The following is a 13,159-nucleotide window of genomic DNA, read 5'->3' on the forward strand; positions in this document are numbered from 1 at the left end:
TTTTCTGGGGAATTATTGAATACTGTACAATTACACAATCACATTCATGTTTTATTCACAGCCAACTGATTATTATGGAGGAACTTGTGGAACCACTAATCTTGAATACATCAACAACTGCAACTACAACGGTGCCTATGAGGGTTTGAACCAAATCTATGGTGGGCTGCAGGTAAGGTGGGAATCCAGCTGCAAAAGGGTAGTAGTATTCTTTATAATCCCCACATAGATCTATGCATAAATGTGATCAGATTTCTGTAGTCATTCTTCTTGACTGTTCTTCTTAGCTCCTGTTATTTCAGTATGAATCTTTAGTCTCCTTACCACCATGAGATTTTATTAAATGCAGGACAGTCACTATGAGGCTTATGCTGTAATTGGTTTTCTCCCAGCAATCATTGAAAAATATCCCATCTGAGAATACAACCATGCAAAACTAAAATAACCTTTGTGTGGATTAGGCCTTTAAAACTATGCACAGGTGCTTTGTGCTCAAATCAAAAACATATAATAAACAGATAATACAGTATTTTGGGTGATCAATGGCTTTTGTGTTGTAGATTTTCTCTATAACTGATTTACACTTCTCTTTCGCTTGCAGCAACCATCCCCTGGAGCAGCTCTTACTGGAGAGGTAAGAGAAATATTGGCCAAACAAAATGTTTAGAAAAAATGTTTTCCTGCCGCCAACATGGTAGCATACATGTGGTAGTATGCTGCCATTTATTGGTGCCAGGAAAAGATAATTACGATAGGTATTTAATACAATTTTTCGTTTTCCTGGTGCCAACATGGCAGCATACTACCCCATGCATGCTGCGATGGATTGGCACCAGGAAATGAAATACTGTATATATGTAAGTAGTTGATACAATTTTCTTTTTTTTTTAATTAGAATGGAGAAGGGTTAAGCTGCCCATAGATGGACAGAAATTTGGCTGATTCAGCAGGGAACGGCGGAATTTCAATTAATGTGTGGCAAAAATCAATTTTCCAATTGACTTCTATCAAATGGGCTTGTTGGAAGACTGTTCTCAAACAGCATCAGAGTCCCACAGTCAGAATACAATGTCTTAGTGGGCAAATTTTCCTATCCACCTTGACTGTGTGGATGGGGGAACCCATTTTCTTTTTTTCATTCATTTCATTCTGTTGGCTGAAAAAAAAATTATCCATCTATGGCCACACTTACCTCATTGGGGTTGATTTACTAAAGGCAAATAGGCTGTTCACTTTGTAAGGAAAGTGACACTTTGCAATAGAATTTACGCTAGAGCTTAGTGAATGAGGAGAAGCTACTGTTGACTTTCATCATCATGTGCAAGCAAAAATTATTTTTTGGAAAAAATGTAAACTGTTATTGACTCCAACCACAAAGCCGTACAATATAGGATAATATACAATAAGAATCAATGGTCACATACATCCCAGATCCAAAGGATAACCAGCATAACTAAAATCAAAATCTAAAGTACAGAAATATAACCAACAATGAGCTAGTCAGAGGGCAATGTAATGTGTCAAACATAACAATACCTGGGGCATATCAGTCCTTTTTTTTTTTTTTATTCTTCCTTGCTCATGATTAGGTATTCTTTGTGAAATGACATTGCAACACATTCTATAAGCTCAGAAGAAAATTACCTTGCAATGGGCAACTTCCCCTGCAAAGTGAACAGCCAGTTTGCTTTTAGTAAATCAACCCAATTGTTAAGTTTTAATAGCTCTAATATGGAAATTCTAAATAAAGGAAGTGTTAGGTATTACAGCCATGGATATAGGACCATGTATACAATATTAATAATCTAAAATATTAATTACATTATTATTAACTGATATAAATGATTAAATATTAATATTACAGTATATCTTGAAGTCAAGGCATCCATTTACTAGAGATTTATTTAAATAAAACAAATCATAATATATAAAGATTAGAGATGAGCGAATCGAAGTATCCGAAGTGGAATTCGAGTCGAATATCGGAAAAATTTCGATTCGTGCCGAATCCGAAAAACAGCCTAATTCGGACGCGCGAATCGAAATTTTTCCGAAAATGGCGGCTGACATGTGCGGCGACGGAGCGGGGATGTCGGGGAAGGCGCGCAGACAAGGCGCGCTGCCCCATAATGCATTCCTCAACGACATGTGATCGCATCAGCCAATCAGCAGCCAGCCAGCCAGCACTGTGTAATGGTCGAGGTATATATAGCGGCCATTTTGGAAATCTTCATTTGCCTGCAGTCATTGAACAGAGGCAGACCGCTCTGTACTAGGGACAGGGACAGAGTTAGGGCCACAGAAACGAGAATTGGGGACAGAGAGAAGTTACTTAGGGACAGAGAACCATTACTCAGGGACACAGACTTGTTAATGAGGGCCACAGAATCGTTATTTAGGGACAAAGAAACGCTAGTTAGGGCCACAGAATTCATACTCAGGGACAGACAGAATTGTTACTCAGTGCCAGAGAATTGTTACTTAGGGCCACAGAAACGTTATTAGGGCCACAGAATTTTTACTCAGGGACAGACAGAATTGTTACTGAGTGCCAGAGAATTGTTACTCAGGGACAGACAGAATTGTTACTGAGTGCCAGAGAATTCTTAGGGCCACAGAATTCATTCTCAGGGACAGACAGAATTGTTACTCAGGGACAGACAGAATTGTTACTGAGTGCCAGAGAATTGTTACTCAGGGACAGACAGAATTGTTACTGAGTGCCAGAGAATTGTTACTCAGGGACAGACAGAATTGTTACTGAGTGCCAGAGAATTGTTACTCAGGGACAGACAGAATTGTTACTGAGTGCCAGAGAATTGTTACTCAGGGACAGACAGAATTGTTACTGAGTGCCAGAGAATTGTTACTCAGGGACAGACAGAATTGTTACTGAGTGCCAGAGAATTGTTACTCAGGGACAGACAGAATTGTTACTGAGTGCCAGAGAATTGTTACTCAGGGACAGACAGAATTGTTACTGAGTGCCAGAGAATTGTTACTCGCACAGACACAAAATTGTTACTTGCACAGACACAGAATTGTTACTCGCACAGACACAGAATTGTTACTCAGGGCCACAGAATTCATACTCAGGGACAGACAGAATTGTTACTGAGTGCCAGAGAATTGTTACTCAGGGACAGACAGAATTGTTACTGAGTGCCAGAGAATTGTTACTCAGGGACAGACAGAATTGTTACTGAGTGCCAGAGAATTGTTACTCGCACAGACACAAAATTGTTACTTGCACAGACACAGAATTGTTACTCGCACAGACACAGAATTGTTACTCAGGGCCACAGAATTCATACTCAGGGACAGACAGAATTGTTACTGAGTGCCAGAGAATTGTTACTCAGGGACAGACAGAATTGTTACTGAGTGCCAGAGAATTGTTACTCAGGGACAGACAGAATTGTTACTGAGTGCCAGAGAATTGTTACTCGCACAGACACAAAATTGTTACTTGCACAGACACAGAATTGTTACTCGCACAGACACAGAATTGTTACTCAGGGCCACAGAATTCATACTCAGGGATAGACAGAATTGTTACTGAGTGCCAGAGAATTGTTACTCAGGGACAGACAGAATTGTTACTGAGTGCCAGAGAATTGTTACTCAGGGACAGACAGAATTGTTACTGAGTGCCAGAGAATTGTTACTCGCACAGACACAAAATTGTTACTTGCACAGACACAGAATTGTTACTCGCACAGACACAGAATTGTTACTCAGGGCCACAGAATTCATACTCAGGGACAGACAGAATTGTTACTGAGTGCCAGAGAATTGTTACTCAGGGACAGACAGAATTGTTACTGAGTGCCAGAGAATTGTTACTCAGGGACAGACAGAATTGTTACTGAGTGCCAGAGATTTGTTACTCGCACAGACACAAAATTGTTACTTGCACAGACACAGAATTGTTACTCGCACAGACACAGAATTGTTACTCAGGGCCACAGAATTCATACTCAGGGACAGACAGAATTGTTACTGAGTGCCAGAGAATTGTTACTCAGGGACAGACAGAATTGTTACTGAGTGCCAGAGAATTGTTACTCAGGGACAGACAGAATTGTTACTGAGTGCCAGAGAATTGTTACTCAGGGACAGACAGAATTGTTACTGAGTGCCAGAGAATTGTTACTCAGGGACAGACAGAATTGTTACTGAGTGCCAGAGAATTGTTACTCGCACAGACACAAAATTGTTACTTGCACAGACACAGAATTGTTACTCGCACAGACACAGAATTGTTACTCAGGGCCACAGAATTCATACTCAGGGATAGACAGAATTGTTACTGAGTGCCAGAGAATTGTTACTCAGGGACAGACAGAATTGTTACTGAGTGCCAGAGAATTGTTACTCAGGGACAGACAGAATTGTTACTGAGTGCCAGAGAATTGTTACTCGCACAGACACAAAATTGTTACTTGCACAGACACAGAATTGTTACTCGCACAGACACAGAATTGTTACTCAGGGCCACAGAATTCATACTCAGGGATAGACAGAATTGTTACTGAGTGCCAGAGAATTGTTACTCAGGGACAGACAGAATTGTTACTGAGTGCCAGAGAATTGTTACTCAGGGACAGACAGAATTGTTACTGAGTGCCAGAGAATTGTTACTCGCACAGACACAAAATTGTTACTTGCACAGACACAGAATTGTTACTCGCACAGACACAGAATTGTTACTCAGGGCCACAGAATTCATACTGAGGGACAGACAGAATTGTTACTGAGTGCCAGAGAATTGTTACTCAGGGACAGACAGAATTGTTACTGAGTGCCAGAGAATTGTTACTCAGGGACAGACAGAATTGTTACTGAGTGCCAGAGAATTGTTACTCGCACAGACACAAAATTGTTACTTGCACAGACACAGAATTGTTACTCGCACAGACACAGAATTGTTACTCAGGGCCACAGAATTCATACTCAGGGATAGACAGAATTGTTACTGAGTGCCAGAGAATTGTTACTCAGGGACAGACAGAATTGTTACTGAGTGCCAGAGAATTGTTACTCAGGGACAGACAGAATTGTTACTGAGTGCCAGAGAATTGTTACTCGCACAGACACAAAATTGTTACTTGCACAGACACAGAATTGTTACTCGCACAGACACAGAATTGTTACTCGCACAGACACATAATTGTTACTCAGGGCCACAGAATTCATACTCAGGGACAGACAGAATTGTTACTGAGTGCCAGAGAATTGTTACTCAGGGACACCTAATCGTTGAATTAAATAGTATGTCAGACAACATGCAGAGGAGTGGCAGAGGAGGCAATGTTTTAGGAGCGAGCAGACGTGGCAGCAGAGGAAGGGGTCGAGGCAGCAGTATTCGCAGCCAGAGGCCAGTGCTCCCGGTGTCATCCAGCGGTCGTGTCTCCACCGACAACCCTGCCGTCATTGATTGGTTGGCTCGGTCGTCTTCCTCTTCCCAGGTCACCTCTGACACCTACAGCCAACGGTCGGTGGGTACGTCAGACACAACCGTTAGTTGGCATGGCCCGGGACCAAGCCCACTGAAATCACGTGTCCTCTACCTGCCCCTGTCCTTTGCTGTTCCCTCACCAAGCGAAGTATCGCATGCTGTGGGCTCAGCCCCACTGTACAGTGAGGAAGAGCTAACAGAGGGCGGTCAGGAACGGGGGGAGACATCGGCCTTTTCAGCAGTCAAGCGAACAAGTACTGGCGAGGAGAGTGGCTCGGTAGCCGGTCTAGAGACAGGTCTGTCTCCTGACCCAGACGCAGCCGAGGGGGCTAGTAGTGAGGCGGAGACCCTACTTGATGATGAGGAGGTTGATCGCACTTGGCAGCCTCGTCGTCATCAGGCAATTTCTTCCGCATCATCAGGAGAAGAGGGTGGCAGCTTGGCAGCGAGCAAAACAGTCGGTGGGTTGCCCAGGAGACAGCAGCAGGGTCGCATCAGTGTCAGTGGAGCCAAACGTCCACGGAGTAGAGCACCAGCTCCACTGCAGCCTACCACCACGGCCAGTAGTGGTGCCGTTGCGCACGGAGGAAGTAGCAGTCAGCCAGTGAAGAGTAGCGGGGGCAAAGTTTCCTACTCGGTGGTGTGGCAATTTTTCCTCAAGCCGCCCGAGGAAGTAAACGTAGCCGTATGTCGACTATGTGGCCAGAAATGCAAGCGTGGCCAGGGGGCCCATGTTGGGACTACAGCGTTGCGTCAGCATATGCAGCGTCACCATTCGGTGGCCTGGGAAAACCGTGATAAACATACGGCGGTTCTGCCTGCCCCAGCCCCCGCTCCATCACCCGCTCCGTTACTTGCTCCGTCACCCGACGTCGTCAATCGCCCTCTATCAGCCAGTCAAGGCTCCAACACCTCTGCTGAGGGGAGTTGTCGCTCATTGGCATCTTCCGCTCGTTCAGATGCTCCTTCTCCTGCTACTCCTCTTCTCGGATTCCGTCAACAGTCTTTCTTGGAATCCGTATCCAAGAGACAACAGTTTGCGAGCACGCACCCGACGGTGCAAAAGCTGAACGTCCTCCTGTCCAAGTTGCTGGTGCTGCAGTCCCTCCCTTTCCAACTGGTGGACTCAGCACCTTTCCGAGAAATGATGGCTTGTGCCGCGCCGCGGTGGAGAGTGCCAAGCCGTCATTTCTTTGCCCAAAAGGCAGTGCCAGCCCTGCATTCACATGTAGAAGAGATGGTGGGCCAGTCTTTGAGCATGTCGGTCTCTGCCAAAGTGCACGGCAGCGCCGACGTGTGGAGCTGTAACTACGGTCAGGGACAGTACATGTCATTTACGGCCCACTGGGTGAACGTGGTGCCGGCACAGCCGCACCAGCAACTTGGACAGGTCACGACGCTTTTGCCTCCACGTTTGCACGTCCTTGGTCCAGCAAGCATGTCCGCCTCTACCACCTCTTTTTCCGCCGTGTCCTCAGCCGCCACCCCCGTGCCAAGTCCCATTACCCGACCGGCATATCACATGTGCAGGGCGCAACGGTGTCACGCTGTGCTGCACCTGGTATGCCTTGGCGAACGTAGTCACACAGGGGAGGAACTGCTGAGTGTAATGAACAGAGAAATCGACAGATGGCTGTCTCCGCGCAAACTAAAAATCGGAACCATGTTGACTGACAACGGAAAGAACATGGTGTCTGCTCTGCGTCAAGGAAGGTTGTGCCATGCGCCATGCATGGCTCACGTGTTCAATCTGGTTGTCAAGCGGTTCCTAAAATCCACCATCCCACTGCAAGACATCCTTAAAATGTCACGTAAACTGTGCATGCATTTCAGCCATTCCTACACCGCAAAGAACACCCTCATTGAGCTGCAGCGGCAGAACGGAATTCCACAGCATCGCCTGATCTGCGACGTTGCAACAAGGTGGAATTCAACCCTACACATGTTAGACCGCCTTTACGAGCAGCGAAAGGCCATCACCGATTTCCTGATGTTACAAGCGGATAAAGGTACTCCCCTGTGTAACTTAGATGTCAGCCATTGGCAGCTCATGCGTGACACCTGCCGCTTGCTCAGGCCCTTTGAGGAGGCCACGCTATTCGTGAGTCGGCAGGACTATGGGATGAACGACGTCATTCCTCTGTTGCACGTCCTGGAACAAATGCTGTTAACAATGGCTGGTCAGGGTGCGGTAGACGTGGCGCACAGATCTCAACGCCACATGACCCCTGTGGGGGCAGGACAGGAAGAAGAGGAGGAGGTAGAGGAGGACATTTGTGCTCAGGAATTATTGAGTGAAATGGGTGGTTTTTCCACTCAGCGGACAGGAGTGGAGGAGCAGGAGCATCTGGTAGAGGAGGAGGAGGAGGAGACAGAGGACCCAGACGCACCGTGGCAGTATGCTGTGGAGATGGAGGCAGGGAGTCCCTCGCATTCCTTGGCACAAATGGCCCATAGCATGCTCGGTTGCTTGCGTAGCGACAGCCGAATAATAACCATCAGACAGAGGGATGACTTTTGGCTGTCCACCTTGTTGGACCCTCGCTACCGGTCCAAAATGGTGGCCTTTTTCACACCTGCTGAGAGGGAGGCCAAAATTACGTACTATAAAAACCACCTATGTAGTCAGTTGGTCTCTGCCTTTGTGCGCCAACGTCCATCCTCAGACACTGTGGGCCCTGTGCGCTCGCGTTCCGCTGGCATGGCAGCAGGGGAGGGGTGGGGTGGTAGGAGCAGTGGCAGCTCCACCAGCAGTGGCTGCCTCAGTCTGCAGTCGATGATGAGTAGCTTTCTTCACCAGCGCAGTGAGGAAACTACTAACCAGCCGCAGCAGCAGCAGCAGCATCAGGTGGACCTGGAGCAGGAGCTCAAACAACAGGCTTGGGCCTACTTGGACAGCACCCTGCCAACCGAGGTAGACAATCCCCTTGACTACTGGGCAACGAAACTTGACCTTTGGCCCCAACTAGCTGAATTTGCCCTTGAAAGGCTGTCATGCCCGGCCAGTAGCGTGGCATCGGAGCGCGTGTTTAGTGCGGCAGGAGGTATTGTAACTCCGCGGAGGACACGACTGTCCACCCAAAGTGTGGAGAGACTCACGTTTGTGAAAATGAATCAGGCGTGGATTAGTCTGGATTTCAAACCACCAGTTCCTGACACAACTGACTAAATCCGCCATGAATCATGCCTCAAACATGTGCCACTTTCAGGTCTCCTCACACTGCTGGTGTGTTTAATTTTTTGACATAGGGTGCTGGCAGATTACGGGCCTCCTATAGCTGCTGCCAGGCCCCTAATCTGCCATGGGCCCCTATATACCGCCTCCTCATGCTGCTGCCAAGTCCAGAGTCTGTCATGGGTCCCTGTATGGCCTCCCATTGCTGCTGTCTCCATCGCCACACTCTGCTGCCATGTGCCACTTTCAGGTCTCTTCACACTGCTGGTGTGTTTAATTTTTTGACATAGGGTGCAGGCAGATTACGGGCCTCACATAGCTGCTGCCAGGCCCCTAATCTGCCATGGGCCCCTATATACCGCCTCCTCATGCTGCTGCCAAGTCTAGAGTCTGTCATGGGTCCCTGTACGGCCTCCCATTGCTGCTGTCTCCATCGCCACACTCTGCTGCCATGTGCCACTTTCAGGTCTCTTCACACTGCTGGTGTGTTAAATTTTTTGACATAGGGTGCAGGCAGATTACGGGCCTCACATAGCTGCTGCCAGGCCCCTAATCTGCCATGGGCCCCTATATACCGCCTCCTCATGCTGCTGCCAAGTCCAGAGTCTCTCATGGGTCCCTGTACGGCCTCCCATTGCTGCTGTCTCCATCGCCACACTCTGCTGCCATGTGCCACTTTCAGGTCTCTTCACACTGCTGGTGTGTTTAATTTTTTGACATAGGGTGCAGGCAGATTACGGGCCTCACATAGCTGCTGCCAGGCCCCTAATCTGCCATGGGCCCCTATATACCGCCTCCTCATGCTGCTGCCAAGTCTAGAGTCTGTCATGGGTCCCTGTACGGCCTCCCATTGCTGCTGTCTCCATCGCCACACTCTGCTGCCATGTGCCACTTTCAGGTCTCTTCACACTGCTGGTGTGTTAAATTTTTTGACATAGGGTGCAGGCAGATTACGGGCCTCACATAGCTGCTGCCAGGCCCCTAATCTGCCATGGGCCCCTATATACCGCCTAATCATGCTGCTGCCAAGTCCAGAGTCTGTCATGGGTCCCTGTATGGCCTCCCATTGCTGCTGTCTCCATCGCCACACTCTGCTGCCATGTGCCACTTTCAGGTCTCTTCACACTGCTGGTGTGTTAAATTTTTTGACATAGGGTGCAGGCAGATTACGGGCCTCACATAGCTGCTGCCAGGCCCCTAATCTGCCATGGGCCCCTATATACCGCCTCCTCATGCTGCTGCCAAGTCCAGAGTCTGTCATGGGTCCCTGTACGGCCTCCCATTGCTGCTGTCTCCATCGCCACACTCTGCTGCCATGTGCCACTTTCAGGTCTCTTCACACTGCTGGTGTGTTAAATTTTTTGACATAGGGTGCAGGCAGATTACGGGCCTCACATAGCTGCTGCCAGGCCCCTAATCTGCCATGGGCCCCTATATACCGCCTCCTCATGCTGCTGCCAAGTCCAGAGTCTCTCATGGGTCCCTGTACGGCCTCCCATTGCTGCTGTCTCCATCGCCACACTCTGCTGCCATGTGCCACTTTCAGGTCTCTTCACACTGCTGGTGTGTTTAATTTTTTGACATAGGGTGCAGGCAGATTACGGGCCTCACATAGCTGCTGCCAGGCCCCTAATCTGCCATGGGCCCCTATATACCGCCTCCTCATGCTGCTGCCAAGTCTAGAGTCTCTCATGGGTCCCTGTACGGCCTCCCATTGCTGCTGTCTCCATCGCCACACTCTGCTGCCATGTGCCACTTTCAGGTCTCTTCACACTGCTGGTGTGTTAAATTTTTTGACATAGGGTGCAGGCAGATTACGGGCCTCACATAGCTGCTGCCAGGCCCCTAATCTGCCATGGGCCCCTATATACCGCCTCCTCATGCTGCTGCCAAGTCTAGAGTCTGTCATGGGTCCCTGTACGGCCTCCCATTGCTGCTGTCTCCATCGCCACACTCTGCTGCCATGTGCCACTTTCAGGTCTCTTCACACTGCTGGTGTGTTAAATTTTTTGACATAGGGTGCAGGCAGATTACGGGCCTCACATAGCTGCTGCCAGGCCCCTAATCTGCCATGGGCCCCTATATACCGCCTAATCATGCTGCTGCCAAGTCCAGAGTCTGTCATGGGTCCCTGTATGGCCTCCCATTGCTGCTGTCTCCATCGCCACACTCTGCTGCCATGTGCCACTTTCAGGTCTCTTCACACTGCTGGTGTGTTAAATTTTTTGACATAGGGTGCAGGCAGATTACGGGCCTCACATAGCTGCTGCCAGGCCCCTAATCTGCCATGGGCCCCTACATACCGCCTCCTCATGCTGCTGCCAAGTCCAGAGTCTGTCATGGGTCCCTGTACGGCCTCCCATTGCTGCTGTCTCCATCGCCACACTCTGCTGCCATGTGCCACTTTCAGGTCTCTTCACACTGCTGGTGTGTTAAATTTTTTGACATAGGGTGCAGGCAGATTACGGGCCTCACATAGCTGCTGCCAGGCCCCTAATCTGCCATGGGCCCCTATATACCGCCTCCTCATGCTGCTGCCAAGTCTAGAGTCTGTCATGGGTCCCTGTACGGCCTCCCATTGCTGCTGTCTCCATCGCCACACTCTGCTGCCATGTGCCACTTTCAGGTCTCCTCACACTGCTGGTGTGTAGAATTTTTTGACATAGGGTGCTGGCAGATTATGGGCCTCCTATAGCTGCTGCCAGGCCCCTAATCTGCCATGGGCCCCTATATACCGCCTCCTCATGCTGCTGCCAAGTCTAGAGTCTCTCATGGGTCCCTGTACGGCCTCCCATTGCTGCTGTCTCCATCGCCACACTCTGCTGCCATGTGCCACTTTCAGGTCTCTTCACACTGCTGGTGTGTTAAATTTTTTGACATAGGGTGCAGGCAGATTACGGGCCTCACATAGCTGCTGCCAGGCCCCTAATCTGCCATGGGCCCCTATATACCGCCTCCTCATGCTGCTGCCAAGTCTAGAGTCTGTCATGGGTCCCTGTACGGCCTCCCATTGCTGCTGTCTCCATCGCCACACTCTGCTGCCATGTGCCACTTTCAGGTCTCTTCACACTGCTGGTGTGTTAAATTTTTTGACATAGGGTGCAGGCAGATTACGGGCCTCACATAGCTGCTGCCAGGCCCCTAATCTGCCATGGGCCCCTATATACCGCCTCCTCATGCTGCTGCCAAGTCTAGAGTCTCTCATGGGTCCCTGTACGGCCTCCCATTGCTGCTGTCTCCATCGCCACACTCTGCTGCCATGTGCCACTTTCAGGTCTCCTCACACTGCTGGTGTGTAGAATTTTTTGACATAGGGTGCTGGCAGATTATGGGCCTCCTATAGCTGCTGCCAGGCCCCTAATCTGCCATAGGCCCCTATATACCGCCTCCTCATGCTGCTGCCAGGTCCAGAGTCTCTCATGGGTCCCTGTACGGCCTCCCATTGCTGCTGTCTCCATCGCCACACTCTGCCATGTGCCACTTTCAGGTCTCCTCACACACTGCTGGTGTGTAGAATTTTTTGACATAGGGTGCTGGCAGATTATGGGCCTGCTATAGCTGCTGCCAGGCCCCTAATCTGCCATAGGCCCCTATATACCGCTTCCTCATGCTGCTGCCAGGTCCAGAGTCTCTCATGGGTCCCTGTACGGCCTCCCATTGCTGCTGTCTCCATCGCCACACTCTGCTGCCATGTGCCACTTTCAGGTCTCTTCACACTGCTGGTGTGTTAAATTTTTTGACATAGGGTGCAGGCAGATTACGGGCCTCACATAGCTGCTGCCAGGCCCCTAATCTGCCATGGGCCCCTATATACCGCCTCCTCATGCTGCTGCCAAGTCCAGAGTCTGTCATGGGTCCCTGTATGGCCTCCCATTGCTGCTGTCTCCATCGCCACACTCTGCTGCCATGTGCCACTTTCAGGTCTCTTCACACTGCTGGTGTGTTAAATTTTTTGACATAGGGTGCAGGCAGATTACGGGCCTCACATAGCTGCTGCCAGGCCCCTAATCTGCCATGGGCCCCTATATACCGCCTCCTCATGCTGCTGCCAAGTCTAGAGTCTGTCATGGGTCCCTGTACGGCCTCCCATTGCTGCTGTCTCCATCGCCACACTCTGCTGCCATGTGCCACTTTCAGGTCTCCTCACACTGCTGGTGTGTAGAATTTTTTGACATAGGGTGCTGGCAGATTATGGGCCTCCTATAGCTGCTGCCAGGCCCCTAATCTGCCATAGGCCCCTATATACCGCCTCCTCATGCTGCTGCCAGGTCCAGAGTCTCTCATGGGTCCCTGTACGGCCTCCCATTGCTGCTGTCTCCATCGCCACACTCTGCCATGTGCCACTTTCAGGTCTCCTCACACACTGCTGGTGTGTAGAATTTTTTGACATAGGGTGCTGGCAGATTATGGGCCTCCTATAGCTGCTGCCAGGCCCCTAATCTGCCATAGGCCCCTATATACCGCTTCCTCATGCTGCTGCCAGGTCCAGAGTCTCTCATGGGTCCCTGTACGGCCTCCCATTG

General features: G+C 49.6%; 1 protein-coding gene across 1 annotated transcript in view; it reads left to right on the forward strand.

The window, feature by feature from the left end:
* The window catches only part of LOC149467375 (uncharacterized), a 32,643-nt gene that overhangs the window by 7,679 nt on the left and 11,805 nt on the right, over positions 1 to 13,159 (forward strand). Inside the window, exons 5-6 of the mRNA XM_089671880.1 lie at positions 62 to 172; positions 602 to 634. Coding sequence (XP_089528006.1) covers positions 62 to 172; positions 602 to 634 — 144 coding nt within the window. The remainder of the gene's footprint in view (positions 1 to 61; positions 173 to 601; positions 635 to 13,159) is intronic.

The sequence above is a fragment of the Staurois parvus genome, unplaced genomic scaffold, assembly GCF_062004578.1.
Source record: "Staurois parvus isolate SC_StPar_1 unplaced genomic scaffold, SC_StPar_1.0 ptg000114l, whole genome shotgun sequence".
NCBI lineage: Eukaryota > Metazoa > Chordata > Amphibia > Anura > Ranidae > Staurois > Staurois parvus.